General features: G+C 41.3%; 1 protein-coding gene across 1 annotated transcript; it reads left to right on the forward strand.

Annotated features, from left to right (window-relative positions):
• Positions 1-2,646: 2,646 nt before the first annotated feature.
• On the forward strand, positions 2,647-10,515 carry LOC117413497 (HAUS augmin-like complex subunit 7). The gene is made up of 10 exons (XM_034022728.3): positions 2,647-2,757; positions 4,238-4,353; positions 4,484-4,551; positions 4,762-4,823; positions 4,928-5,007; positions 6,728-6,901; positions 7,222-7,321; positions 9,076-9,300; positions 9,462-9,573; positions 9,942-10,515. Exons 1-10 carry the CDS (start codon positions 2,701-2,703, stop codon positions 10,058-10,060), a joined length of 1,113 nt encoding a protein of 370 aa, XP_033878619.3. The 5' UTR covers positions 2,647-2,700; the 3' UTR covers positions 10,061-10,515.
• Positions 10,516-12,329: the final 1,814 nt, after the last annotated feature.

The following is a 12,329-nucleotide window of genomic DNA, read 5'->3' on the forward strand; positions in this document are numbered from 1 at the left end:
AGACTGGCAGGTGATGCCAGTCTCCAGAGTCTGTTTTAGAAAAAAGAAAAAACTGGGTTTGAGAAACAAGTGTGGGTGCAGATCAGCTTTAGGAAAGCACTCCTCTTGGTGCGAGACGACTACGCCTGCACGTCATAAGACTTTAACATGCTGTAACATCATGGGGTGTGCAGGACTGTGCTATTCCATGAGCAGATATAACAAGTGCAATGTAATATCAATACACACAAATTAAAAGGAATCATTATTCAAATGCAGCAGTAATTAACAGAGTTTTAGATACAGGACAATCATTTATGTGTTGGTTGGGGTTTTTTGTTGTTGATTGAATTCAATTTGCAAATATTTAAGATACGTAAATAAACAAATTTAATTTAAAGAAACTATTTAGTGTGGTTTTCGTTTTAATTCATAAGAGAGAAACATTTTTTTAGTTTAATTAAAGGTTAGTACCAGTATTGGTCTGTAGATGGAGCTATTCTGTAATATCACTGTCTCCAGCTCCGCTGCCATCCATTTTTTGTTTTATGTTATCTGAATGTATTGACGTCATGTCCCTCTGTCGCCGTGGTCCCTGTAACTATTTTCTCATTTTCACCTTATAGCTCCCTGACCCATCTGTCCCCTAACATTCTCATGTCCTCCTTTCTTCCATGTAACACACACCCTCCCTCCAGCCGCCCGTCTCTCCTGGAGGGGCTGGGGATCCTAATTCAAGTTACACACACTCCCACACTCTTACTCCTTCTGTCCCTTCTCCCTCACTCCCTGCTGCCTCCTTCCACACACCCGTTCTGGTCCCCTCACTCCCCTCCTCCTGAAGAAACTGCCTCCTTGTCTTCCAGGCAACACACTCTCTCCCTAACTTCTTTACACAAACTCCCTCTCAGTCTCTGTCACTCTGCGAGAGAAGCTGGGCTTCCTCACTAGACCCCGAGCTAGGAACCTGCCCTTGAATTCTCGTTTTGCAGCTCCCTCATTTTGAGGAATTGTTTGATTTGATGCTGCATCAGAGAAACTGGAGAGCCGCACAATTCTTTCAACGTCTCATAACACACAATCTTCCCCCGAGATCACCTGTGAATGTCTTGGTGTTTAAAAAGTCAGACCTTTGTCAGCAGTGCTCGAATTCCGGGACAAAAAGTAGGTGGGCCCTAAAACGTGAGTCCGAAGTGACTGTTAGCACAGCCAATCAGTGTGCTCCTCTCAGACTTCACAAGCATATGCAAACTCACTGTAAATCACAGTATTCCAGGACCCACAAGTAGGCTATTAATAGAAAATCAACATAATTGTGACACATGGGTAATATAAAATACAGGTAGTGAACAAAGAAGTGGTAAATGAGGGACACCAAGTATATTGAAAGCAAGGGCTTCCACACAGGTGTGGCTCATGCGTTAATTAAGCAAATAACATCCCAGCATGCTCAGGATCATATACATATATATGCACAGGTCGGGTTGCCTATAATTATGGCTAGCATGATTGCAAGAGGAGACCCCAGTGACTTTGAAAGAGGGGTGATTGTTGGGGTGCGTTTGGCAGGAGCTTCAGTGACCAAGACAGCTCAACTTGCTGATGTTTCACGAGCAACGGTGTCTAAGGTGATGTCGGCATGGAACTCCGAGGGAAAGACATCATCAGCAAAGGGCAACAGTGGGCGGAAGCGCATACTCCAGGATCGTGATATCTGTGCATTAATTTGAAGTGCAAGGCAAAACAGGCCAGCAACTGCAGATCAATTGACTGCAAATTTCAACCTTGGGTGCGAGCAGCCAGTTTCATCAAAAACTGGCCGCCGAGAACTCCACACAGCGGGATACCATAGTGGCCCAACGCCCTATTAAGTGACTTTACATTGGTGTTTTTTAAAAAATACAAATAAATAGAAAGAAGGAAAAAAATACACATCGCATAAAAATGAAGTTGTAATTCTTCATAAATACTTCAAGTCATAAAGTATTTATAAATAATCTGACTAGGAATCAGATAACTGTGATTATAGCACATGCATATAACATGACAGAAATACACATCAATTTCAACTGTCACATAGACTGGTTCTTAAATTATCTTACAAAATTAGAAATTGCAGAAAAATCCGTTTCTTTTGCTGCCTGTCCAATGCTTTTTACCCTCCACCTCTGAGTGGGCTCCAATAATGGCGCATGTAGTGATTACACGCAATGAATCAGGACCGCAGGTCTGCCGCTTTACCGTATAATCACACAAACATGCGCATCTGTTGTAGGTGAGACTACAGTATTTAAAATAAAAGAGTGGAAGAGAATTAAAAGAATGAATATAATAACCGGCTCCTTCTCAACCGCGGTGTGCAAATTTGCAGCAGCATGGGTAATAAAACACACACTCAAGCCCAGGTTATCCCCAATCAAATGGACTGGGGCAGAATATGGTGGACATATATGAAAAGTTTCAAAATGAAAACAAAAGGATTAACAGAATTGTCTCAATAAAAAAAGTGGGAATCAAAGTACATGCACCTATTTGTGAGGTTATACGGTACTCCGTTGTGAACAGACGGGACTGCAGTTTGATCGATCGCTCTGCGACCAATAAGAAAAGCAACTAGACGGTCTTGGGTGGGAGCACTGTCCAATAGTAGCCCGGGATAAGAGCAATAGCTCCAATAGCATTGTGACGTTGACTCTCTTTCGTTTCAAGGAAAGAAGGAAGATGGCGGGTAGTTTAAAAGAACGCGAGCTTTCTGTCAAGATTTACAAGAAGTTGCAGGTAAACAAGATAGACTGATTTAGCGGATATTATTTTTTTTAAAACGAGAGAAACGGAACAGCAGTCCATTTCGAGATTATTGATAGCGGTACATAACTAGACGCGGTACTTCCGATATTATTTATGGCTGTGTATAAGGCGGGCGCCTGCTAAGAAACAACAAATAATAATAATAATAATAATAATAATTATATTTGTGTTTTTTGTACAGTCTGCGCCGCCTAATCGGGATACTGATAATAGGGATTTCTGCTTAAATGGGATACAACAGGGAGACGGTTCTTCGTAATGCTATTTATGTCGTTTAATTGGGATATAGTATTATCAAATGATGAACGCGTAGCATATGTAGAGTCCTGCGCGGTCAGATTTGTACGACCCTCTTCCTACCCCAACCCGCTACAGCCCCGTCTTCTTACTCGCGCCCCGACCCGCAAACGTGTGTCCTACCTCCTGCCTGCGCCGTCTGACTCACGCTCGCACAGTTTATACAATAGGCTATACGTGGTAGATTTTTCTAGTGGTCTGGGTATATTTTAACATTGTAACATATTATTATTATTATTATTATTATTTATTTCTTAGCAGACGCCCTTATCCAGGGCGACTTACAATCGCAAGCAAATACAAATACATTCAAGTGTTACAATATAAGTCATACAATAAGAACAATAAATACAATAATTCTCAAGTGTGACAAATCACAATTCAATAATACAGCAGATAATAGTGAAAGTTACATCAGGATATGATTAAATAGTGATAGTTACATCAGGATATGATTAAGTACAAATACTACAGATTAAACACTTGGCAGATTACAATATTCTGAGGTACAGGATTAAATGCAGTAAAATAGGGGGCAGATAAGAGCAAAATAAAGCATATTTAAATGAAGGGTGATAGTGTCCCAGGATACAACAGAGGAGTTCTACAGGTGCTGTTTGAAGAGGTGAGTCTTAAGGAGGCGCCGGAATGTGGTCAGGGACTGGGCAGTCCTGACATCTGTAGGAAGGTCGTTCCACCACTGCGGAGCAAGGGTGGAGAAGGAGCGGGCTCGGGAGGCAGGGGAGCGTAGCGGAGGTAGAGCCTGTCTACTTTACTGTAAAATATCTGGCTAGTCCTTTCGTGCCACCAGTTGCAAGGGAGCTACATCTGTGCTTTCTCAGAGATGATGTACCAGTTTTGTGATTGTCCTACACAAAAACATAACGAGAATGCTGCTTAGTCAGCTGACTCCTCCATAATCACCTTCTGCTTTGGTGCAGGAAATGCCGGTATTTTTTCCTTGTAATCATACGCCCCCCTCCCAAAGAAAACAAGTATTTATTAAGGGTCCTGCTTCCAGTAAGAAAACCCAGGTCTGTACTGTGTTTGACTGGTAGAGAAGTGGAAATTGAGCTTTTATTACATAAGATGACATAAGAAAGGAAATAAATCTCTATACTCTCATTCCCTCGTTCTTGCCTTCTCTCGTTAGGCTCTGGGTTGCCCTTCAGTTGAAGGGCTGTTTCTCAGAGAGGCTGGCGGCATGAAGGAGCTGCTGTGCACCCCCTCCATGCACAGACTGGACATTCTGCAGTGGATCTGCACAAGGTAACGTAAAACACACACACACACACACACACACACACACACACACGCACACACTGTGAAGCACAAAAATCAAGTATGCTATAAATCCACTTGCTTGCTTGCTTGCTTGCTTCCCTCCTCTATCTTACAGTATCTGCCCCCCCATGAAGAAGCACTTCTCTGAGTTGAAGGGACCCCAACCAGACTCCCAGATAAAAGGTGAAATAATAAAATAACCCAGCTTCTGAAGGGACCGCCAATACAGCAGAAGATGTTGAAATTAAAACTTCTAGTTTTCTAGTGCAGAGCAGGAAGTATTGCACTGTAAATGCAAAGATTACAGATTCTTGATTGCATAGATAAATAGATTATTGTTTTAATCTATTTACCGCTTTCTCTTCCTCTCTCTTTCCCTATCCCATTTGTCAGAGCTAGTGCAGTTTTGCCATGAGATGCTTTTGTGTCGCCAGGATGATTTCGACCTCATCAAGGTGAGTCACAAAGGGGGCCCAACAAACCAGTGTGGGGAGGAGCACTGACTGTTCTTGTGTGCTGGCTTGATACTGGTGTGACTGGTCTTGTTTACTGGTTTCAGGGTGTTTCCAGTCCTCAGCGGCAGCTCGCCTTACTGGAACAGCTGGTGGATGTGATACCGAGAGATGAGAGTGAGGCACGGTAAGAGACACGACCATCATGCCATCTTCATATATATATATATATATATATATATATATATATATATATATATATATATATATATATATAAAAAATGACCATCATAGAACAGAATTGATATATCAAGAAGATATACTGTGAAAGTGCATAGAAATGTTCTCTCCTTCCATTGAATAGGAGGTTTGATGGGGTGCTATTGGGTTTGATTGTGGTAAGAATTATACTTGTTATCTTAAAGCGTGGCTGAGTGCTACGGTTTATGAATGCAAGAGAAGAATGAAAAGCATTAACATGTAAAATGCTAGTTTTTTATTTGTTCTATTTAATTATAGTATGAGATAGGAATTCAATAAGGGGCCATCTAAAATTGTCAACATTTTCTGAAATTTTTATATGGCTTGAAAAATAACTATAACCACCAAAAAATTAATTTTTGTCACAGCATGATATTTCTTTTGGTTGAGAAAAAGGATCTTCTAATGTGCGCTGGAAAGGAAATGTGTGCTAACAAGAACATTTGTTGCACATTTTTTGTACTTTGTACTAAACCCCTTTCACACCGACGCTCCTACCCGGGTCCCAACCTGGGTTTTGCCTACCTGGGTCACAATCCCGCCTAGTGTGAAACCATGTACCCGTGTCAGCAGCGACCAACCTCAGCATGTGGGTCAACACACTGACCCGGGTCGAGCAAGACAAAATGCATGCAGGGTGTTCGTAAACGGACGAAGTAACAAACAGCCACGCCTGCATCAAGGTTTCACTTCCACAACAAACGTTTCTGTTTATTCTGTTTAGCCATATTTCTGTTGATTGAGACACACCATGAGCCAGATTGCAGCAGGGATGAAGAAACATTTGCTCTAATCGGCATTTGGGCAGATGATTCATCTTGAAAGCCTGAACAGATGAAAGGGTGATCATGTGAACATTGCTGCTTCTGGGGCATTGCGTATGCACATTGTGTACTTGCTTCTGTCACCCAGGTCGACCCTACTTCTTCAAAAAGCAGTGTGAAATCGCATAGCCGACCCGCATGACACCGGGTCACGACCCGGGTAGAGCATGCCAGTGTGAAAGGGGCTCTAGAAGAATACAATTCAGTTTGTCAGAAATAAGTATTTTTCAATATAAGTAGTAAACATACGTATGTGTTAGGGGACATGTAATAAAATAAAATGTATTTTGAGCTGCTTCAGTAGATGTAATGCTATGAAAAATATGTAAAGCTAAGAACTACCTGCTTTGTGCACACTGACTGTGATCAATATAGGAACATAGGGGTGCAGGGGGAGGTTTACACACAGACAAGTAATGACGTTTGTACGGCTTTGGAAATGCAATAATCTGAATTAGGTTCAGATTTTGATCCTATTGAGAGCCAAGTAAAAGTGGAGATTTTCCATCTCTGATACCAGTATATCAGCAGCTGGACTTGCTGCATGCTGTTGATTAATGAGCTACTCTAGCCTTACCCCACAAAATGTGCAAGTGCAACTCTCACCACCTGAGGCTTTTATTTTGAAGAAATTTTTGGTTCTGTAGCAAAAAAGTGAATATAAAAGAAGTCCTGCACTTTATCCGAATAATTATTCAATATATTAATCGATAAAATATTTGATCACAAAAATAATTGTTTGGCACAGCCCCAGCTGTAACCCTGTGCTGTGTTGTGTGATGTGATGTATGGCATATATTGTATTATGTTGTGTGTTTTCAGGGAGCCTCTCGGTGAGCAGGTGTGCAGGAATGAGGCGCTTCTAAAGGAGCTCTTCTCCAGCCCTCATCTCCAAACGATGCTTCACCCCACATGCAACCCCTGGCCGGTGGAGATCAGAGAGCTGCTGAGCAGGAGGGAGGCTGCAGGGCAGAGTAGCAATACTGCACCCAAGAAGTACGAGAGGGGAAAGGGAATGTGTTATAACTATGCTAACACATTTAGCTGGGACACTTGTCTGGTCTGTACTAATTTGACCAGTTTGAACATTTTTACTGAACTGGGGGTGGGTCACCCTGGGTTACATATCCATGGTTATACTGGGAGTGCTATATAAATGCTTAACACAAATCTGGTGTGGTCAGTAACCTGCAGTAACTAAATAGTGCTTCTCTGAACCCTTGTGAGGGAGTCTGTTGGAATGTAAAGTCAGAGTCATCATCGTCATTGCTTACTTTAAAAAGTTGTTATATGTTTGTTTCTTTTCTTTGGTTCAGAAGCCGCAACCTCCCCAGCAAACAGAGGGAAGATTCCCTGAAGGAGGTGACTGAGAGCCTGCAGAAAACCAACACTGTGCTAGAGGAAATCCACAAAGAGGTGAGACCATTGGGGTACAGAGTGGGGGAGAGGACAGCAGAGAAGAGAGTGGATCCTTTTTTTCTAAATACGTTTCTAAATACATTTGAAGCATTTGTGGAAGGGTAGCTGGACGGTCAGTCTTGGCTAGCAATGGAATTGGTAAACGCTAGAGACAGATGCAGTTAAGACACAAAATAAAACAATAGTCACACAAGCTGAGGTTATCCTGATGAAAACTAGGCTTAAAGCACAAGCACCGGCTGCCCTGGAGTCCCAGACTGAACTGAGAAGATGTCTCACAGCTTAACAATTTCCAGAAATGTATTTCTCCAGATGATTTATGACTCCTGATGTGTGAATAAAAATATCAGCCCATCCTTGCAATATAAATTACTTGGCAAGCCAGACAAATATTTGAAAATGTCTGTAATTGAATAGAAGGTCTGACCTAATTAGGAGGGAAAGAAAAAAAACACTTGAATGTGGTCAAGCTAAATTGGCGAATTGATTGCTGGTTTAGCTTGGCCACAAATAAGAACTGGGAGCACTCAAAACTCTTTGCAGAGTGGTGAATGCTTCACTTGGTTGCAGTGTGCTGATGCGCGTGGATTCTACAGGTATTAGTAGTTAGTTTAGTTTAAAAATTTTATCCATACCTTTAGAAGTTTTGTTTAAAATTTATCAGAAGTGTGCATGCAAAAGAAAGGTGTTCGCATTGTTTTTTTTTTTTTTTTTTACAGTAGTAACTATGTTAATTTTAAAGGGAATCTTTATAATTCCTTAGTTTATGTTTGTGTGCAAGTTTTCCCTTACTCTGATGCATTGCCTTTTTGCTGCAGTTTGAACATTAAAACGATAATGCATCCACCCGTTTTTGCAGTGTAACAGTTTTTCAAACTCAGAACATTGGAAATGAGTTGTGAGGTCATTTTCAATATTACCCTTAGCAATTGTTGCTCTGGGGTAGAAGACAACCAGAAATCAGCACAGAAAGAAGCACAGATTTTATGCCCATTCATGGTCGTGATTTAAAAATAAATACATACGAAAAATGTAAATGCCATGTTTAAATTTAGTATGAGTCACGGAGTTGTAGGAAGTGACTGAAATGACCTTTTGGATGTTTTTATAAAGCTTTTTCAGATACATGGCCTCCGGGGGGCAGGGCTGGGGGGGGATTTCTCTAGTGAAAAGTACGAACACCCCACATACATTTGTCAACCACATTTCCTTGTCAACCAGTCTGTGGAATTGGAGGCTTTCCATCCACCTCCTTTCCAGTCTGACAGGGAGTAACGGCTCCATATGCTTTGCCCAGTGCGGAACCTGGCTTACTACGTTGATAGGGCGAAAGATTGGAGGTAGTCCGAACAATTTTTTGTCTGCTATGGGGCAAAGTTTTTGGGTATTTTTAGGAGGTAAATACCCATGAGGTAATGGTTACATTTCTATTTCAGGGAACCAAAGTTATGATAATAACCTGACGTTATATAATTATTTTAATGTTCAAACAGCTAAAAGAAAAGTGGAAACGTGCACATAACAAAGTATACTTTCATACCTATCAACATTTACTTTAATATTCAGTATTTATTCATATTCCACTTACACATCAGTGTTGTACACATGAAGTCTCGTACACATTAATACTGGCGTTTTTTTTTGTTTTTTTTTTTTATTATAAACTCTATTGGAGTGTTATCCAAGTTGTTACAACCATTAAAGTTTAAATGAAACCGACTGTGACCGCCAGTGTATTCCTCTCGTTTCAGTGTGTGTTCCTGCACTTGGACCCCCAGAGCAGCGGCAGCAGCAGTACCCACCTCTCCCCCCCTGCTCTCCGCCTGGCCATTGTCGACCTCTCCCAGCTCATGACTGCCTTCAGCCAGCTCTACGACAGTGACTTTAGAGAGTACTGTAACAGAGCTGCTCCTCAACTGAGAGAGAGTGCAGAGGCCTTCATTACTGCACACAGCCTGCTCGCTGCCTGCACCAAGGTACTGAGGGGAAGAGGGACACGTTGAGACAGACAGACAGACGGACGGAGAGTGCACAGGCCTTCAATAGTGGACAGAGCCTGCACCAAGGAGTTACAAACACTGGTTATTGGATTTCTATCAAGTTGTGACAAGCTCTGTGTCTGTGTTTGTGTCTGTAGGAGCTCCAGGCCCTGAATCAGCTCTCTCTCACCTCCCTGGCACTGACAAGCACAGTAGAAGGACAGCAGCAGTGCAGACGGTTCTGGAGCAGAGGACACATGCAGTCTCTGCGTGAGTTGCACACATGCACCTTTTCTCTCCCTCCTCCTTGGGTCCTTTTGACAGGGTAGGTGTAGGGAGTGGGAGTGGGGATCCCCAATACTGTACCTAATCCTGGTACAGTGGGGTTCAATGATCCGCACCCCAATCGCCAATCATCATTTCATAAATCTGTATGTAACCTGAGCTACATTTTCATTATAAGAGAGACGAACTTGAGACTACTGAACTCTATTGCTTTTGTCTACCATTGGAAGCTTGATGTAATTATTCTAGGATGAAGACATTGAAAAATACTTTTAGTATTTCTAAAGACTGTAACATTACAGAAACACATGCATGCAATGAAGTATGCAGTCATATCTCTCTTTCTCTTTCAGCTGCTAAGATTGAAGAGCTGAAGAGGAGATACAAGGATTTCCTGTGCATATATCAGAGGAGCAGAGAGCGCATGAGAGAGGAGAGTGCAGGGGAGAAGAGAGACTACAGGAGGGAGTAAGGGGAAGAGGAGAGAGTACAGGGGAGTGTGTGAGAGGATTCCAAGTGTGGAAGAGGAGAGAGGATTTCAAGTGTGGAAGAGGAGAGAGTGCAGGGGAGTGTGTGCGAGGATTTCAAGTGTGGAAGAGGAGAGAGTGCAGGGGAGTGTGTGAGAGGATTTCAAGTGTGGAAGAGGAGAGAGTGCAGGGGAGTGTGTGAGAGGATTCCAGGTGTGGAAGAGGAGACAGTGCAGGGGAGTGTGTGAGGGGATTTCAAGTGTGGAAAAGGAGAGAGGATTCCAAGTGTGGAAGAGGAGAGAGTAATGGAGAGGATGTCGTTTGTTTGTCACCTCGGTCACAGGTTGATGTTCAGGTACATCATCAAAGAAAAATCACACTTTTTGAAAAACTTGATAACCCACAATTTAAATTTTCTTAGATAACATATCATTGCTCCTTAAAAAAAAAAAAAATACAATTGTCTCAAAACAATTTTGCTTATTGTAATGTAAAGCAAAATGAGGTACATCTGAAATCGTGTGTTATCAAGTTTTTCCAGGACAAAACAAAAACCCAGATATTTACTTCCATTTATTTCACTCTTCAATCTGAAAGGACGGGGGTCTGTATAGGAGTGGGGGTGGGGGTGGGGGGGTGCCTACAAGTGAAATATTTACTATGGAAATCAGTATCATGTAGACCCAACTTGTGCAATTTTGATTTATTTTAAGGTATTGTTTCCTGCTTTTACATCCTTTTTTAATTTGCTTACCATCTTTAAAAAATTTCAGTTTCCAGTATTGTTTAGCATTATGAGATGTAATACATATTAAAAGGTGATTTTGTTAAAAGATGAATAATTTTTAAATTACCTTAAAATGAGAACAAGTGGGTAACCATAGGATTCGATCCACATGGAGAAAATAAGAATGTGGCAGCAGACAGGTTCATTTCTGCAAATACACACTGGTTATTCATGTAAAGGTGAAACAACTTTCATAGTAAATATTTAATTTTTGGTCATCAAATTTTGGCCAAGTGTTCATCTATAAGCCCTTATTTGATTGTTGGATAAATGTTTGGCTGTTATGTTTGACAGAAATTCAGTCAGTCTCTTGTACTGCAGTTTAGAGTACAGTGTAAGCTGAATTAAAAAGGTGCAGCTGCTGTACATATGTATACTGTATGTAGGAAACGTTTGTTATGTGAGTGGTTGTTTTGAGATGTATAAATGCATAACATGTAAAGCTATTAAATTGTATATCTATCAGTTAACTTCTGTGATTAATGAGTTAATTTCTTTGGAGATGCATTTTTTAATCGTGCGTTTGTCTTTGTTATTATTATTTGTTTATTTAGCAGACGCCTTTATCCAAGGCGACTTACAGAGACTAGAGTGTGTGAACTCTGCATCAGCTGCAGAGTCACTTACAATTACGTCTCACCCGAAAGACGGAGCACAAGGAGGTTAAGTGACTTGCTCAGGGTCACACAATGAGTCAGTGGCTGAGGTGGGATTTGAACCGGTGACCTCCTGGTTACAAGCCCGTTTCTTTAACCACTGGACTACACAGCCTCCTATGTCTTGACTTTTCCTTCGTTGGATTGCCACATTTAATGACACTGCAAAAAGTATTGACACTTTCTTAGACTCATATGTATTATGATAGGAGGACCCCAGCCATGGCTGTCTGAGCCTGTGTACATCTTGTTTCAATAAATGTGTTTCTTGTACAAATATAATTTCTGCTTTCTAATGTTTAAGGTAGGTTAGCACTTCTTTCCTTGTATCATATGTGTAGAGACTGTTAACATTCCATGTTACTATTTTAATGTTATTGTCTAGCATTTGTTAAGCAGGTGTTCCATCTTCAATGGAATAGGTTGTACCTCCCTTCTGGGAAGCACCCCACATTGGTATCTCTCAGACCCATCTTTCTTGCATAAAGGACTAGACCTTGTTTGTGTTTTAAATTCAGAATGATATGCTGCAGTTGCCCCACATATATATAAATTGATACCATTATTCTCCAGCCAGTAAAATCAGATAACCATTCCAAACATTGCCCTTTACCTATATACCAACTGAGCATTCAACAGCACACTCAAATATAACAAGACAAAAGAACACAAAGTGTGTGCACTGATTCCGTCAGTGTTCAAGACAAGAGAACACAAACACAGTGTGTACACTGATTCCATCAGTGTTCAAGAGAAGAGAACACAAACACAGAGTGTGTACTGATTCTATCAGAGAGTGTTCAAGACAAGAGAACACAGTGTGTGCACTGA

This window comes from Acipenser ruthenus, chromosome 23, assembly GCF_902713425.1.
Source record: "Acipenser ruthenus chromosome 23, fAciRut3.2 maternal haplotype, whole genome shotgun sequence".
NCBI classification, from domain to species: Eukaryota; Metazoa; Chordata; class Actinopteri; order Acipenseriformes; family Acipenseridae; genus Acipenser; species Acipenser ruthenus.